The sequence below is a fragment of the Haliotis rufescens genome, unplaced genomic scaffold, assembly GCF_023055435.1.
Source record: "Haliotis rufescens isolate VD_foot unplaced genomic scaffold, xgHalRufe1.0.p SCAF_1, whole genome shotgun sequence".
Taxonomy (NCBI): Eukaryota; Metazoa; Mollusca; class Gastropoda; order Lepetellida; family Haliotidae; genus Haliotis; species Haliotis rufescens.
Window position 1 is genome coordinate 31,775,883 of NW_025963779.1, and position 15,802 is coordinate 31,791,684.

At 40.2% G+C, this 15,802-nt stretch overlaps 1 protein-coding gene across 1 annotated transcript in view; it reads right to left on the bottom strand.

Moving 5' to 3' along the window:
* The window catches only part of LOC125384521 (zinc finger CCCH domain-containing protein 13-like), a 43,850-nt gene extending 29,224 nt beyond the window's left edge, over positions 1–14,626 (bottom strand). Inside the window, exons 1-2 of the mRNA XM_048404014.1 lie at positions 14,420–14,626; positions 13,549–13,699 (exon numbers count right to left, since the gene is read on the bottom strand). Coding sequence (XP_048259971.1) covers positions 13,549–13,699; positions 14,420–14,626 — 358 coding nt within the window. The remainder of the gene's footprint in view (positions 1–13,548; positions 13,700–14,419) is intronic.
* Positions 14,627–15,802: the final 1,176 nt, after the last annotated feature.

Genomic DNA, 15,802 nt, shown 5'->3' on the forward strand with positions numbered 1-15,802 from the left:
ATGTTCACCACTGAGAGGTAGGGGTCTCTCTTGAGGTGGTGCTAGTGTGGGTTTACATGTTCACCATTGAGAGGTAGGGGTCTCTCTTGGGGTGGTGCTAGTGTGGGTTTACATGTTCACCATTGAGAGGTAGGGGTCTCTCTTGGGGTGGTGCTGGTGTGGGTTTACATGTTCACCATTGAGAGGTAGGGTCTCTCTTGGGGTGGTGCTAGTGTGGGTTTACATGTTCACCACTGAGAGGTAGGTTCTCACTAGAGGTGGTGCTAGTGTGGGTTTACATGTTCACCACTGAGAGGTAGGGCCTCTCTTGAGGTGCTGCTAGTGTGGGTTTACATGTTCACCACTGAGAGGTATGGCCTCTCTTGAGGTGGTGCTAGTGTGGGTTTACATGTTCACCACTGAGAGGTATGGCCTCTCTTGGGGTGCTGCTTGTGTGGGTTTACATGTTTACCACCGAGAAGTAGGGTCTCTCTTGGGGTACTTCTAGCGTAGGTTTCTGTTGTCACCACTGTCAGGTGGGATCTCTCTTAAAGTACTGCGGGCGTATTATTGTTTTCTTGTGAGCCTGAGTTCAAGCAGGGCCACAGCGTCAGAATGCTTGTGGGGTATTCCCGTGTTTGATACGTGACATCCAGCCTCACGGTACATTAAGAGTGAGTGGGTTTGTAACGAAGTGATCGCTTGGGAGAGGAGGAGTCAAACTGCAATACTATATTCCATACAGGGGATACGACGGGGGACCCAAACAATTGGCTTCGCATGGTTTATCTGTGTAGGGAATTAAACATTGGTCCTAGGAGTGACGCTACTCAAACACAGCTGCGTCAAACTCTTCATCAATACCGTATTTTCTTGACCAGTCACCGTCAAGGCTCACGCGCACGTGATCGCGAGAACTACGTGTTGACATAGAATCGTCAAACTATAACAAATATGACTTTTAACGAGTCAAAGTATGGCATTTATTATATATGTATACTTTCCATTCTCTGTCAACTAATGTTCGTTTCAAGGTGTCAATAGCGGTAATCTGACCGTGGTTGCTGTAAATAACGGTTAGGTGTGCGATCTTCCGATCGCTTCACACACGATTTCGCCGAAATTAATTAAAACAAAATTGAAAGGAATTTTGAATAAAATTAATGAAATAAGTTACATACATAAGTCCAGATATACAAAGAACACTTTTTATAGCCAGACAGTGTAATTACATGATTAATTTGCGTACTTCAGTATGAATTTGTTGACATGGTATTTCCGGTGTTACGTGCTCACGGTAATATCTTTCCATGGGGATAAAAACATCAAAACTCATTATTTCGTGTATAATGCGCACCCCCTTCTACATAGCTGTGTTTTGGGAAAAAAATGGCGCACTATACTCAAGAAAATACGGTACCTGATTTTACGTTCTTTATTTCCACTTGTGATAGAATACGATAAGTTACTTAACCTAGGTATTCGTACCTCTATTTATGTACCATGGGTTGATTCGGTATGGGTGATAGGTATCCATATATATATATATATATATATATATATATATATATATATATATATATATCTGCGACTCATGTGGCTTCTACTGCTTACTCTTCTGCTACTACTTGTCCACATATACACCTAGTGTTACTTCTACTCCTTCTGCTGCTACTGCAGCTACTACTACTTCAACTACTACTACATTCTACTACTACCTGAAACACTACTACTAGATCCGGGGTAGAATAGGTCTTCAGCAACCCATGCTTGCCGTAACAGGCGACAATACTTGTCGTAAAAGGCGACTAACGGGATCGGGTGGTCAGGCTAGCTGATTTGGTTGATGCATGTCATCGTATCCCAATGTGGATAGGTGCTCATGATGTCAATCACTGGATTGTCTTGTCCAGACTCGATTATTTACAGACCGCCGTCATATAGCTGGAATAATTGGAGTGCGGTGTTAAACAACAAAAAAACAAACAGATTAACCTACGGAACGGAAACTACAACCCCAAAGCTCTTAACCTTGTACAACCATGACCCACGTTTCTACAACGACAGTAACCATCTAACACCGTAACGTAACACCAACTACTTGCGTATCGTCTACGTTACCAAATATAGAGTAAATGTTAGTGCGGTCTCCCTAGGCCAGTGAGTCAGACGTCAACTGTGGTGTAATCCTTCAGTTCTCAGTTAACTGAAGCCAACATAATTCTATATCTGAGATATCCAAACCACTGTAAGTTAATTACTGACCAAAAATCACATTAGGACTTACAGCGATCAACTGATATGGCATTAAATCCTGGGGGAGATAGACCGCTCAAGTAGTATTTCACTGCATCAGCGTTGTATGTTGTGGGCTCTGCTGGAATCAATATATTACATGGCGAAGCGGTGGACATAGAAGTGTCAAATGCTCAACGAGTCATCTGATATATATGTTATATTTGATTGAATTGTCTCCAGATAGACATTGCATGAATCAATGATGAACTGTTTCTGGATCCATGGGTGAAATAAATTCAAACAATATAATATCGATGTAATTACAGTAAAAATTGTTGATGTGAAGTTGGGGTACATTTGTTACGTGGCGCATTTTATCGATACGATACTTAGCGTTCAGTCTAGTTTTGAACAAGTGTGCCTCTGCTTGAATGAATCACCTAGACCAATGTAATTATGGCATCACAAATGGCATCAACATTTACAAACGAAACGTAACAACGCGACTTTGTTTGTTTTACTATCCTCGTATATGTTTGATTGGCATTCTGGAAGTTTGTGAGTACGTTTTCTTATCTTCATATATGATTTGGCATTGACTTACTTATGTGGAATAGATCTTATCACCAAGTTCATCTATGCGATGTACGATATCACGGCTCATAATGCTCGCTTCACCATCATGTAAGCACCATCCGACAAGCAAAATAGACAATGGTAATAGATTTCTCATCTGACTTGTTTGAGACACGCCCTGTCTGTTTTTCTACATAGACAGGCGAGATGCCCGATCTACGCCGTCTCCTGGAACATGTTTATCGTCTGCTGAATGACGCCATATGGTGGCAGGCACTGTTTTGGCAGACGACTTCCGGTACGATTTGGGTCATCATGACCAACAACAAATCTAAGCTACTCCATGTAAGTAACCCATAGTCGACAGACCAGTACGGTACAGCGAAAATGACCATCTCGACATATGGGCGTGTATGCAAATCTTGATGTTAACCCATCGTCAGCCAAACTAGATACACTGCCGGGCAAAAGAAAGTACACATCATTGTTTTGATTGCGACAAAAAGAAAACAACAAAAAGGGTTATTCTATGTTAATAATGTATTTGATACGAGAATCATAGTTGAGTTTGGGAGTTCTTCGTCTTTTCCTTTCAGATGACGTTTTGATAGCGTTTGAATTTTTTTGATCAAGTCCAGGTTTGAAGTGTATACTATAAGTTGTAGCAGGATCACTCGGGGTACATGGGGTTTTATTCGTCTTGCGTTAAGGTTTTATACCACAAGCCGGAGGTTTAAAACCTAACGAGGGACTCATAAAACTCCATGTACCTCGAGTGATCCAGCTACAACGAGTTCATTCAACCGACATGTTTTAATATGACATTGTAAAACAATTTAAACAAATTCAAAATTGATCAAAAACAGCTTTTCGACTGAGCTGTGGTTAACTTGCGCTATGTCACGTGACTTCCACTGACTCGGAAAAAGCGTGCGGCTTTTTGCTTTGAAGCAGGGTAAAGGGATTTATTTGCCCGCTGAAATATTTATTCCCCTCCAAGGCTGGATACATCGTATTTTATCAAGATCACGTGGACCAATCAGATTTCGTCATTCTGACATGGAGGTATGATAATTTCTATTGTCCCAGTGTGGTTCATAATAAAGGATAGAATTGATATTTGAACCCTTGTATCCTGGATTCGAGTCATAGAACTTAGGAGAAAACATTTTACATTATACATTAAATAGGACTTTAATTTTATTTTTCGGATGTATTTACATCTGATCTGAAATATATATGCTGTATGCCTTTTTAGCTCCTTAGTTATTGAAGGCAATGATCACTTGCCATAACATGCACTTTGCCATGCCCCTGGGTCGACAGCATTGCGTGCCTTTGTCGTGTGCTAAAACACGGAAACATTTCCTCAAATCCGGATGTAACATAACCAGGGCGGAAACAACCAACGACAATCTTGTTTATGGAGCTGAACACATGGTTGTCTTGGAAACTCTCACACGCCCTGTCATCTTCAAGCGATCAATGTTTGTTTGTGCAATATTTATCTTTAATGCTCGACTCGCCAGAATCCATTGGTCTGCATTTTGTACTTCATCTTAACATGACTGGAGAAGACATTTAAAATTAGTGGAAAATTAGTTTGGTATTATTTCTCTTACCAAGTGACACTTCATTCATAAATATAGTTTGTCTACTAGTCTTAGGCTGCTGCAGCTGGCGATACGTTCTAGTTGGGACCCGGGTTGCGCAGTCAACTAAAGCGCTGCGATTTGCTGTGTGCAGAGATGCATCTTCTGTGCATGCCTGACATCTATATCCTTGGGTTCGAATCCCAGGTTCGACCTGATTATGTTTCTATGTTTGTCAGCACCATATCCGTGCTTGCGGATTTTGTTGCAATGGTAAACGTCTTAGGACTGCATCACTTCGGGCTTCCCTCCCCTATCCAGTTCCAACTATATTATTGTACTTGGGTCCTTAGCCGTGAAGATCCGGGGTAGAATAGGTCTTCAGCAACCCATTCTTGCCGTAAAAGGCGACTATGCTTGTCGTAAGAGGCAACTAACTGGATCGGGTGGTCAGGCTCGCTGACTTGATTGATGCGTGGATCGATGCTCATGATATCAATCACTGGATTGTCTGGTCCAGACTCGAATATTTACAGACCGCCGTCATACAGATGGAATATTTTAGAGTATGGCGTAAAACAACAAACCAAACCAAAAACTTGGGCCCCAATACATAGGATGCAAGTCAAAACAGAGAGTTAAGTTGACATAACGTGATATACATGCAGTACTTTTTTAAAGCGGGTTTAAGCCGAATTCACTACCTTATGCATTATTACGTTTAATCTGTGAATAGCTGATCCAGTAGTCCAAGCACCGGTGGCGGTGGGTCATAATCCCAGAATCCTAGAATCCCAGAATCCCAGAATCGACATAGCTGCAATCATGGGTTTCACTTCAGTGTCAAATGTCCAGGACGTGGTTGTTGTGTTGTTTGTTGTTAACCTCCGCACTCAGCAATATTCCAGCTATATGTCGGCGGTCTGTGAATAATCGAGTCTCGACCAGACAACCCAGTGAGTGACATCATGAACATCGATCTACGCAATTGGGATCGATGACATGCATCAATCAAATCAGCGAGCCTTACCACCCGATCCCGTTAGTCGCCGTTTACGACAAGCATAGTCGCCTTTTACTGCAAGTATGGGTTGCTGAAGACCTATTTTATCCCGGATCTTCACGGGTCTTAAAAAATATTATCAGGACGTGGTAATACTGCTCATCCGAAATCACTCATGTCTTCAATGGATGATACGTCAAAGAATGTAACACACGGTTTCAAAAGTCCATTAATACAATAACAATACTGTTCTGATACAGAGAACATTGCGAGTCCCAATGGAGTAGAAAATATATCCCATATGATTTTAAACTACTCCTGCTGAGGGAGTTAATAAGAAGATAATCCAGTAGATGTAGAAATTCAATAAAGAAAACTATTGCCTTTTTGCAGACTACTCGGAGCCGGTGAAGATCGGTGTTTCATGAAATTGATTTTTGTGGCAATCGGGAATGAGATGTTTTAATCAGATAATGAAATTTGTTCATGTAGCGTATGTTGTTTCGTTTTTTTTATCCTTCTCATTATTTTATACTGACTTTTATAATACATCATGTTGATTGTTTACCCTGGCGCTCGGCAAGGGGATAAAACAAGGACTGGTCGGCTACTGTGTCAGATTTGGAAATCCATGTAAAACAGTATCTTATTTGGCTAAGACTATGTAACCGGACTAGTTAAAGCACCCACCCACCCCAACGGCGAATTGGTTCACTTTTTTCCACTCAGACCAGCATGACCCCCTCATGGAATAGATACTTGTCAACCCATGGTTCCATTAACGTGTACACTGTGTTCAGGCGTGGTCTGTGTGTGTGTCTAGTTGTACATATTTAATCCAGAAACATGCAACACGACACCTTACACCAGCACCAAGAAGCCCCTTGCGATTTCTTACAACTAAACTCGTCTGAGAATGACGATCTACTCGCACTCCTCGGAAACCTCAAATATTGACTTTACTCTGCACAGTGCCCGTTCGATTGTTGAGCTTGCCTATTCGGAAATATGCTCCGAAGTAAAAAGATCTATGTGCACGGAGCTTATATTAGTTTCGAAACTTTTTAAGGATAAATCAGTGATTGTGCGGTACATCAGTCTGGCCCGAGGATTGTTGACTTGTTTGACATTTAGGAGAAAGTAGAGTGTCTGTCTCATCTGTCGTTTACTAGAGGTGTCGGGTAGCTCAGTTCCGACGTCTGATTAAAAACGTATGTGAGTGAGTGAGTTTGGTTTAACGCCGCTTTTAACAGTATTGCCGTTATATCACGGCGTGTCAGCTTAATGTGGGAGGAAAGCCCGAAGTGATGCAGGTCTCAGACGTTTACCACTTCGGTGAAACCCACGAGCACGGGTATGGTGCTGATAAACCTAGAAACATAATCGTGGCGAACCGTAAAATGCCTTGGCGTATATTTCTATTTCTATTCCTATTTATCTCAATCTTCTGGTCACGTTTTCCAGAAGAGGTAAATGACATTAGTGGTTATGTTGGTTTATTCCGGTTGTGAATACTTTGCTTTGATGTTTATATTGTTTAAACTGTTATGGTACCAGTATTTTATGACCCATATGTTTTAATTTGTATTTTAGTTTTCTTAAAAGGGCTGTCTGTTTAAATTAATAATATTAGCCTATTGGTGAAGTGAGCGCTAGACATGCCGAAGCCCTGGTTCGATTCCCTACATGGGTATAGTGGGTGAAACCCACTCTTGTCTCCAGGCGTGATATTGCTGGAATAAAGCGGCCTAAAACCCAACTCACTCACTGAAACTAATTTAATACAACCATGCTATTTTCACTGAAACAAAAATACAGTAACTGAAGCTGAAGTGAAGGTTAAGTTCAGTTTACGACCACAAACCCTTTTTCACATCTGATATTTTGAATGCGCATTGCCTACCATGATAACGTGTTGATTGCACTTGTCAGAGGGGTACACAAAGTACATGATCTAGACTCCCAGTGGACGGACTTTCATTTTAGTGGAGGCCTTAGTGGTTGAGTGGGTTAGATCACTTACTTTGTGTTCTGGAGATTAGGTGCCTCATTCTGACAGTGTTGATTCGAATTACCGGATGGGACTCAACCCCCAAAAGTACTAGAATCTGTACTTTACTAAGAAAGTGTTAACCCAAACATAACATTTGTTAGGTTGTTAAAGTAAAAGTGAGTGCGTATGGTTTTACGCCACTTTTAGCAATATTCCAGCAATATCACGGCGGGGGACACCAGAAATAGGCTTCACACATTGTACCCATGTCGGGAATCGAACCCGGGTCTTCGGCGTGACGAGCGAACGCTTTAACCACTGGGCTACCCGACCGCCCCGTTTAAGGTAAAAGAAATAATGGCTTACATATAGTGTTTGAAATATATTGGGTGCGATGTCATCGCCATCTTACTCATTGAATCAAACTGAGTTTTCCTTTAGCCCAAAATGGCATTCCGGAAAAAGAAACGGAAATCATGATAAATCTGAATATAACGAAAGGACATAAGAGAATAGCTACGCAAAGCTGAAGAACCTAGGGAATGGTTAATTGTACGTGCTTGTTGTTATAAGGGTTGCAAGGATTATGTTATTAAAAACTTTAAAGGCAACGTTATATTGAAAGAAAACTGTTTTTTAGAAGTCACAAAACATACCATCTAATAAATGGCATCACGCGTGTTCAGTTTCGAAGACTTTCAGTCAAAAAGCAGATGGAACCTTTAATCAATTCTCCGATGTGCTAATGGTATCCTGAAGGCCAGTGCACACCAATTACACTCTATAATCGTTTTCCAAAGAAGAAACTGATTACTTTTTACCACTCATCCTGTCTTTTTTTGTAATTTCCGAGTTTGTTTTTATTCACCTTGAAAGTAAAGCAGTACAAAACAAGGCTGTGGTCACCGTAAGAAAACATATAATTTTGTTTAAAAAAACGCGTTCAAGAATTAGACCAGTAGCAGAACCCGTTGCTTCCCCTCGATGATTGCTAAAGTGTAGTATGTACGCGATATAATTAACTGAATTTAAGTCCCTCGGGGTAATTAAAAAGTTTGGACTAAACCAGGGTGCGGAATACGGATTCATACCGATGAGTAGATAATGAGGCGCTGGCATGGGATAATTGATTTTGTTTAAACACTGACCTCCCGAGGGGCATTTGTTAATATCTAGCTCCACTGGACAATGTCCGTGTGGTGACCATCTGGAAAATAAACGATTATGCTGAGATCACGTGACGATTCGCCTCTGATATTTACCGGGGAGCTAATTTGCGTCTTTTTTGCACGATTTACTTAACAGAGAGATATCTTTTCCTGGTTCGTTTGTATTTTTTTAGCCGACCACGCCTGGTAAATATATTTAGAGTGTCGAGTTCGAGATAAAGTAACACGCGGGTCATCATTATCCTTAACATGTATCTCCCTCAAATTACAAAATGGGCGAAGATGATACACGGTATAGAAACGGAATTCTGCTTCAGCTGTTGTGTAAACGTATCATTAACCTTTTCTGCTTTTGAAAAAAACACTGTTTGTACATATTACATATACATATCAACGTGTGAGACTGCTTCGTTTATTTAAACGGTTTTTGTATATTTGTTTTGTGGGAATACTTATTATATATTCTTTAAAATTTCTATAAACTATTAATTTGTACTGATATCCCATATCATCCCAGGTGTTTTATCTTAAGTTTACTGTCAAGGAATTTCCCCACTTTCTTAAAATCGTCCATGTGTCGTTCTACTTTATAACATGCTGGAACTTCAATACGACTCACAGATGCCTGAGGACACTTTACCCAAATCTTAAACCACTTTGCCGTTGAATCCAATTGAAGGAAATCCGACATCGATCTGTAGTTTGCAGGTTTACCATTCACAGAATGAACAAAACATTTAAGATGTTTAATCTTCTTTGGCACGAGTCCTATCTTAAAAGAATTGTCGTTTTTAGACAAACCCTGAAATTGTATTTCTGCGTGCAATCTAAAAACATATCTCCCACCATGACTGTAAAGTACAACTAGTGACTTGTGACCCCCGGTCTATGAAACTTGTTACCCATCAACGTTCTTGTGACACCATTGTGTATACTGATTTTTAACGTGAATATCTATTATCATGCGATATATGTCTTCATCAAAGGTAAATTCAGTCGATGCCAAAACTTGATATCTTTCTGACAGTCTGAAGCATTGGTCCTGAGCATGGGAGGCATCATACCTAGTGAAATATAGGGAACAAGATGCTGAAGCTGTTCTTGTATCCATATTCAATCATAATCTGTTTATTGAACTGGTTATGCTAATTCATATGACGTTAAACGTACATGAGTGATTGATTTGTTGAGTAATTCATTGATTTGTCAATTGAGTAGTTGATCTGTTTCAATTGATTGGTCAAGTAATTGATTGGTCGAGTAATTGATTGGTCGAGTAATTGTTGGGTGGAGTAATTGTTTAGTTTTTGGTTGCTTAAGTGAGTGAGGCTAGGACCAGGACACCTCCGTCTGATATTTTTGTGATAGTTTCCTTTAGGTAAAGCTAGTACCAGGACACATTACTTCAGTAGATTCGTGATAGTTTTCTTTACGTTAAGCTACCAGTACAAGAACACCTCCGTATTGTAGGTCTGTGACAGTTTCCCAGAGGTAAAGTCAGTACCAGGACACCTCCGTATTGTAGGTCTGCGATAGTTACCCAAAGGTAAAGTCAGTACCAGGACACCTCCGTATTGTGGGACTGCGACAGTTACCCAAAGGTAAAGTCAGTACCAGGACACCTCCGTATTGTAGGTCTGTGACAGTTTCCCAAAGGTAAAGTCAGTACCAGGACACCTCCGTATTGTAGGTCTGCGACAGTTACCCAAAGGTAAAGTCAGTACCAGGACACCTCCGTATTGTAGGACTGCGACAGTTACCCAAAGGTAAAGTTAGTACATTGTTAAATTATTCAGTTTGCTGTCTTCTAAGAATTATACAGTTTACGAACATTTTAACTTGAGATATCTTTTAAATGAATTGAAGAAAAAAGGGATTACAAACAAACTAGACCGTAACAAGAAAAGTTGGTCAATTTTTCATAATTTTTTAAGATTTATTATGGAATTAATGTCATCCTTATTTTCCGAAAGACAAATGGTTATGAATCTAGTATTATTTTCAGAAAGAAAATCGCATCTGTATTTTCAAAACTTCAGAGGTAGAAAGAAATCCTGACGCACTGTAGGGGCGGTCGGGTAGCCTAGTGGTTAAAGCGTTTGCTCGTCACGCCGAAGACCCGGGGTCGATTCCCGACATGGGTACAATGTGTGAAGCCCATTTCAGGTGTCCCCCGCCGTGATATTGCTGGAATATTGCTAAAAAACCATACTAACTCACTCACTGACGCACTGTAACGTGACAATTCTATATAAGGCTGCCCCATACGGATCGCCTTCTGCTACTGTTACCAACTTGCTCCACTATAAGGGTTTTTCTCCATGGTTGAAAACGTACTAGCATAAACAGAGACAGCAAATAATCAGAGCCAGACAACACGCCTACATGTATGTCGCATAGACACATGAGTGAGTGAGTGAGTGAGTTGGATTTAACGCCGCTTTTAACAGTATTCCAGTTATATCACGGCGTGTCAGCTTAACGTGGGAGGAAAGCCCGAAGTGATGCAGGTCTCAGGCGTTTACAACTTCGGTGAAACCCACGAGCACGGGTATTGTGCTGACAAACCTAGAAACATAATCGGGGCGAACCAGGTTTCTGGCGTGCCCAAGGGACGCAATTCTGCACAGCAAATCGCGGCGCCTTAGACGACTGGGCCACCCGTGTCCCCATATAGACACATGATAAACTATAGTTGTCTCTGTATTTCAGTCACCAACAAATACGACCACAAGACCTTTTCCAGCTACACAGACTCAAAGGAATAGTTTCGTATTATTTAAATGCTCATCTACTGGTGTGTCCGGAAATTATGAATATTCAAGAGCAAAGGAAGTTCATTCTAGATGTCCTCATTCTTCTTAAAGTTATTTAATATGTGTACATATGGGCGTCAAGACAGTCCCATTGTTCTTTTCAGGGATACTTAGCTGTACAGAGTTACATTCCATATTTTTACCAGGAACCGCTGGCCCCGATTATCGCATACCCGACTGTGAAAACGCCACAGTTTGAAAGGGGCAGTCAGCTTCTGTGACTTTCAGATTATATACAGAGGTCATATTTGTACCAGTAAAATGATAATATGTCATAGAAGGGCGTGAACAACATCTCAAATGCGCACCGTCTCCATTCCAAACATATACCCGAACTCATTGTTCGCTGCAATAATGTGTAATCAAATATGAAGCTCATTTCCTTTTCTCTTGAAACACAAAGAGAAACATCACGTAAAAGCATTTCCGAGAAACCTTGATGAAGGTATTCAAAACTATTTTAAGAATACTACAGCTTCACACATTGTACCCTCTATAGGGAATCGAACCCGTGACAAGCAAACACTATAACCACAAGGCTAACCCACCGCCCCACTGTGGAAGGTGAATGCCTTAATAGGTACATATTTGTTGCAAGTTTTAACATTGTAACGTACCATTAAAAATGAAAGTACGCGATTACTGTGCATTTTATTTTTTCTGGCCCATCCGTTTTCTCTTCCTTGCAAGGAATGTCTCCACTTTTAGAAAATGCTTAATATGCTTTCCAACTTTAGAACATTGTAGAACTTCAATGCGGATCAAAGAAGAACGGCCACATAGCCACCACATTTTAACATACCTACCTGCTTCAGGGAATTGAACAAGCTGATATTTTTTGTAATTTCCCGGATTTTCGTTCACAGAAACGAGGAAACTTACCAAAATTCCGTTCTTCACATCTAGAATTAAACCAATTTTCACAGAATTTTTTTTTTTCAAACCAAGAATCCTGAAACTACCCTTGTCACTGATGACATAATAATGGCCTTCATCAATTAGAAGGAATGTTTTTGCCTCCGTGTCAGCAAGGCTATTGATCCGAAACTTGCTACCTATGCTTACACACCAAAGGTTTTGCTTAACCTCAATTCTTTTTGGGGATAACTTAATGCGAACGTCAACCACCGTGCGATAAATATCCTCATCAAAATTCATTTCTTTTGATGTTATAATTTGAAAATCTTTATCCATAGGATTCTGACACTCAGGAACATCAGTCCGGAGCATAGGAGGAATCAAACCTAGTTAAATAGAAGTAAAGACATTTTGAAGGTTTTACTGTATCCATATTAGATCATAATCTGTTTAATAAAGTAACTGATCTTGTTATGTTAATTTTTAAGGTGTTAAACATTACAAGGGTAAGTGAGTGAGGTTGTTTTTCTGGAGATGTGGAACTCGAATCGAAGAAATCAATGAAATTATGTCAACTCTTTAGCAGTAGATAGTCAGCAGTCCTCATAGTATTATCGTTTCACAGCAGTGTCGGTGGTCAAGCGCTACGCAATAGGAACATCCATCCGTACTTTCAACAATGTGTAAGATAAAAGATCCGTGAGTCTATTATATTCGAAATGTCTGCATCATGACGTCTGCGTGTGTATTATAATGTAAGTTTGTTGTTAACACCACACAGTATTCCAGCATACACATCAATATTTAAGCACACTCAGCAGTATTCAAGCACACTCAGCAGTATTCAAGCACACTCAGCAGTATTCCAGTACACTCAGCAGTATTCCAGTTCACTCAGCAGTATTCCAGCACACTCAGCAGTATTCCAGCACACTCAGCAGTATTCCAGTACACTCAGCAGTATTCCAGTACACTCAGCAGTATTCAAGCACACTCAGCAGTATTCCAGTACACTCCGCAGTATTCCAGTACACTCAGCAGTATTCCAGTACACTCAGCAGTATATCGCGTTAGTGCAGTATTTAAGGTACTATCGCGTTGTGCACACTAGGATATGATCGTATCCTATGGTAAGGTTAGTATCGTGGTACTCTCTCTCTCTCTCTCTCTCTCTCTCTCTCTCTCTCTCTCTCTCTCTCTCTCTCTCTCTCTCTCTCTCTCTCTCTCTCTCTCTCTCTCTCTCTCTCTCTCTCTCTCTCTCTCTCTCTCTCCCACGCCTAACCCTGTTCCCAAGGACACAGATGATGTGAGATGCTTAACTTACAAATTAGACCAGGTATGGCAATGCTCTTCTCCGTGCTGGTAACCATATGGTCGAGACCAATTGGTGTTCCTGTAGTCATTCCAACCTTATCAACCATCCCGTATGAAACACACAATTCCTTCTTACTGCGCCCTTGGAGACATCGCTTACCCTTGGGACAAGAACCATCGCAGAATGCCTACCACAGTAAAACGTACAACGTCAAGTTTTTGTTGATTAAATCACAAGAGTTTGAGGAAAATATCAACCATGTCAGTGGCATCAACGACGTTCAACTATGGAGACTCGTTGGCTGATTGCAATATTACATGGTGCAATGGTTATCAAGATTGCAAAACGAATGAGAGTGTTGAGACGGATTGGTACCCAGAAAATCTACAAGTAGGCTATTTCCTGCGTATGAAGCCTTTTCCTCATAATCATTTCCCAAATTAAAAATAACATGCCACTCGGCATGGCAACAAAAATACTGTATCTTATACATATTCCGTTTGATAACAACTTCAATTTAGGTGCTTTTTCTTCCATTCTGCCAATAGGGCGGATTCAGTTGTCATGGAAGCACACCCTCCGCTTTATCATGATGTCATTTCATCATGACGTCATGATCATTCCAGTCCAGTAGGTCTGACACCATAGAATTCAAACATTTGAAAACCGCTATTTAATTGCATTTTATATTCACTAACAAATCTCAAAACACAATATGTATTATCTCCCCATGGTACCCTAAGACAATTGATAAGGTCTTCGATGCCACATCCCCTAACGATATGGTGTCATGTACATATTGATTTCTATACATACATATAGTTCCTTCAATCAAAATTACCCTCACTTGCTTTCACATAAGCTGCATGTCAAACCGTACCTGGTCTGTCGGCCGCAGTATACTGCCGGTTGAACTTGGAGGAATGCTTCCATCATGGAGGAGATCACAACGTAGATGTTCTGAGTCGTAGACGATGAAGTCGCAGAATCCGTACACGCTACACTTCGCGAGGCATTGCTTAATGGCAACTGAATCAAACTGTTCAATATTTTCTTCCAGAATAGATCCAGACCCCGTCGTGCCCATGACGAGGTGACTTAGCACAGTGATCAGACATAGGTTATAAAGAAAACACATGATCTTCCCAAAGGCACCTAATGCCTGAAAGAAACCAGATCTGCGAAAAATCCTTTCTTATCATAACAGAAAAAAGTCGTAAAATGTAAATAATTGTGCGAGAACCTGTCTTCTATATAAAAATAATGCAGTTTACTAACGAATGGAAGCAATCGAAATTCAACATCAAATATCATGTTCCATTACAATGAATTGAAAGAAATAAAAGATCACAAACAAATGAAAAAGAACATATATTTCATAAATATTATGTACCATTGCATAATTAATGTTTTCATTATTTTCAGTTAGAGAATCTGTTCTGAAGCTCGTATTTTAACCAAAGAACATCGCATATCAGAAGCAGAAGTTTTGGACGCACTGTAACGTATATAGTTATATGCCTATGGATCGCCTTCTACTAGTGTTTCTAGGATTGATATGGTTAAAAACGAACCTTCATCGATAGAACATAATCAGAGATGGATTATAGCGAACACAACCTACCTGTTTGTCGCGTAGACACATGATTACAAACTATAGCTGTCTCTGTCTTTGAGTCACACATGAGACCTTTTCCAACTACACATACCTAAAGGAATAATGTTGCACTATTTATATGTTCATCAACAAGAGTGTCTGGAAATTGTCAATATTCATGAATGAAGGAAGTTCACTCTAGATGTCCTCATTCTTCCTTAGGTTATTTGATATTTGTATTGAGTTCCTGAGTCTTCTAATATTTACCCGTATATAAATAATGAGGACTCTCTGAATATAATCCGACATAACCTCGAACAAAGTCCATTTTATTAACGGGGTGGTTAAGTTTGGTATTTCGCGGATATTTTAACGTCGATTATCTGTACCTTTTCGCCCAATATCGATTGTCATACCTCTCCAATTTTGGGTATCGTTTGTACATTGCGTTTATGTACTTTGCCCAGCTACATCTATAGGGAACTACTCACTAGACAATTCCCCCTCAAAAATAACGTCGTCCAATTTACGACGTCATCAAGCATGTTCAAATCCCCAGAAATGACGTCAGGATAGAACAATGTTCAATGATAAATAAACCAAGCTTTGTTTTTCATCGTTCTTTGCGATTATCGCGTAGCTATCTTATATTACCTAACAATATGG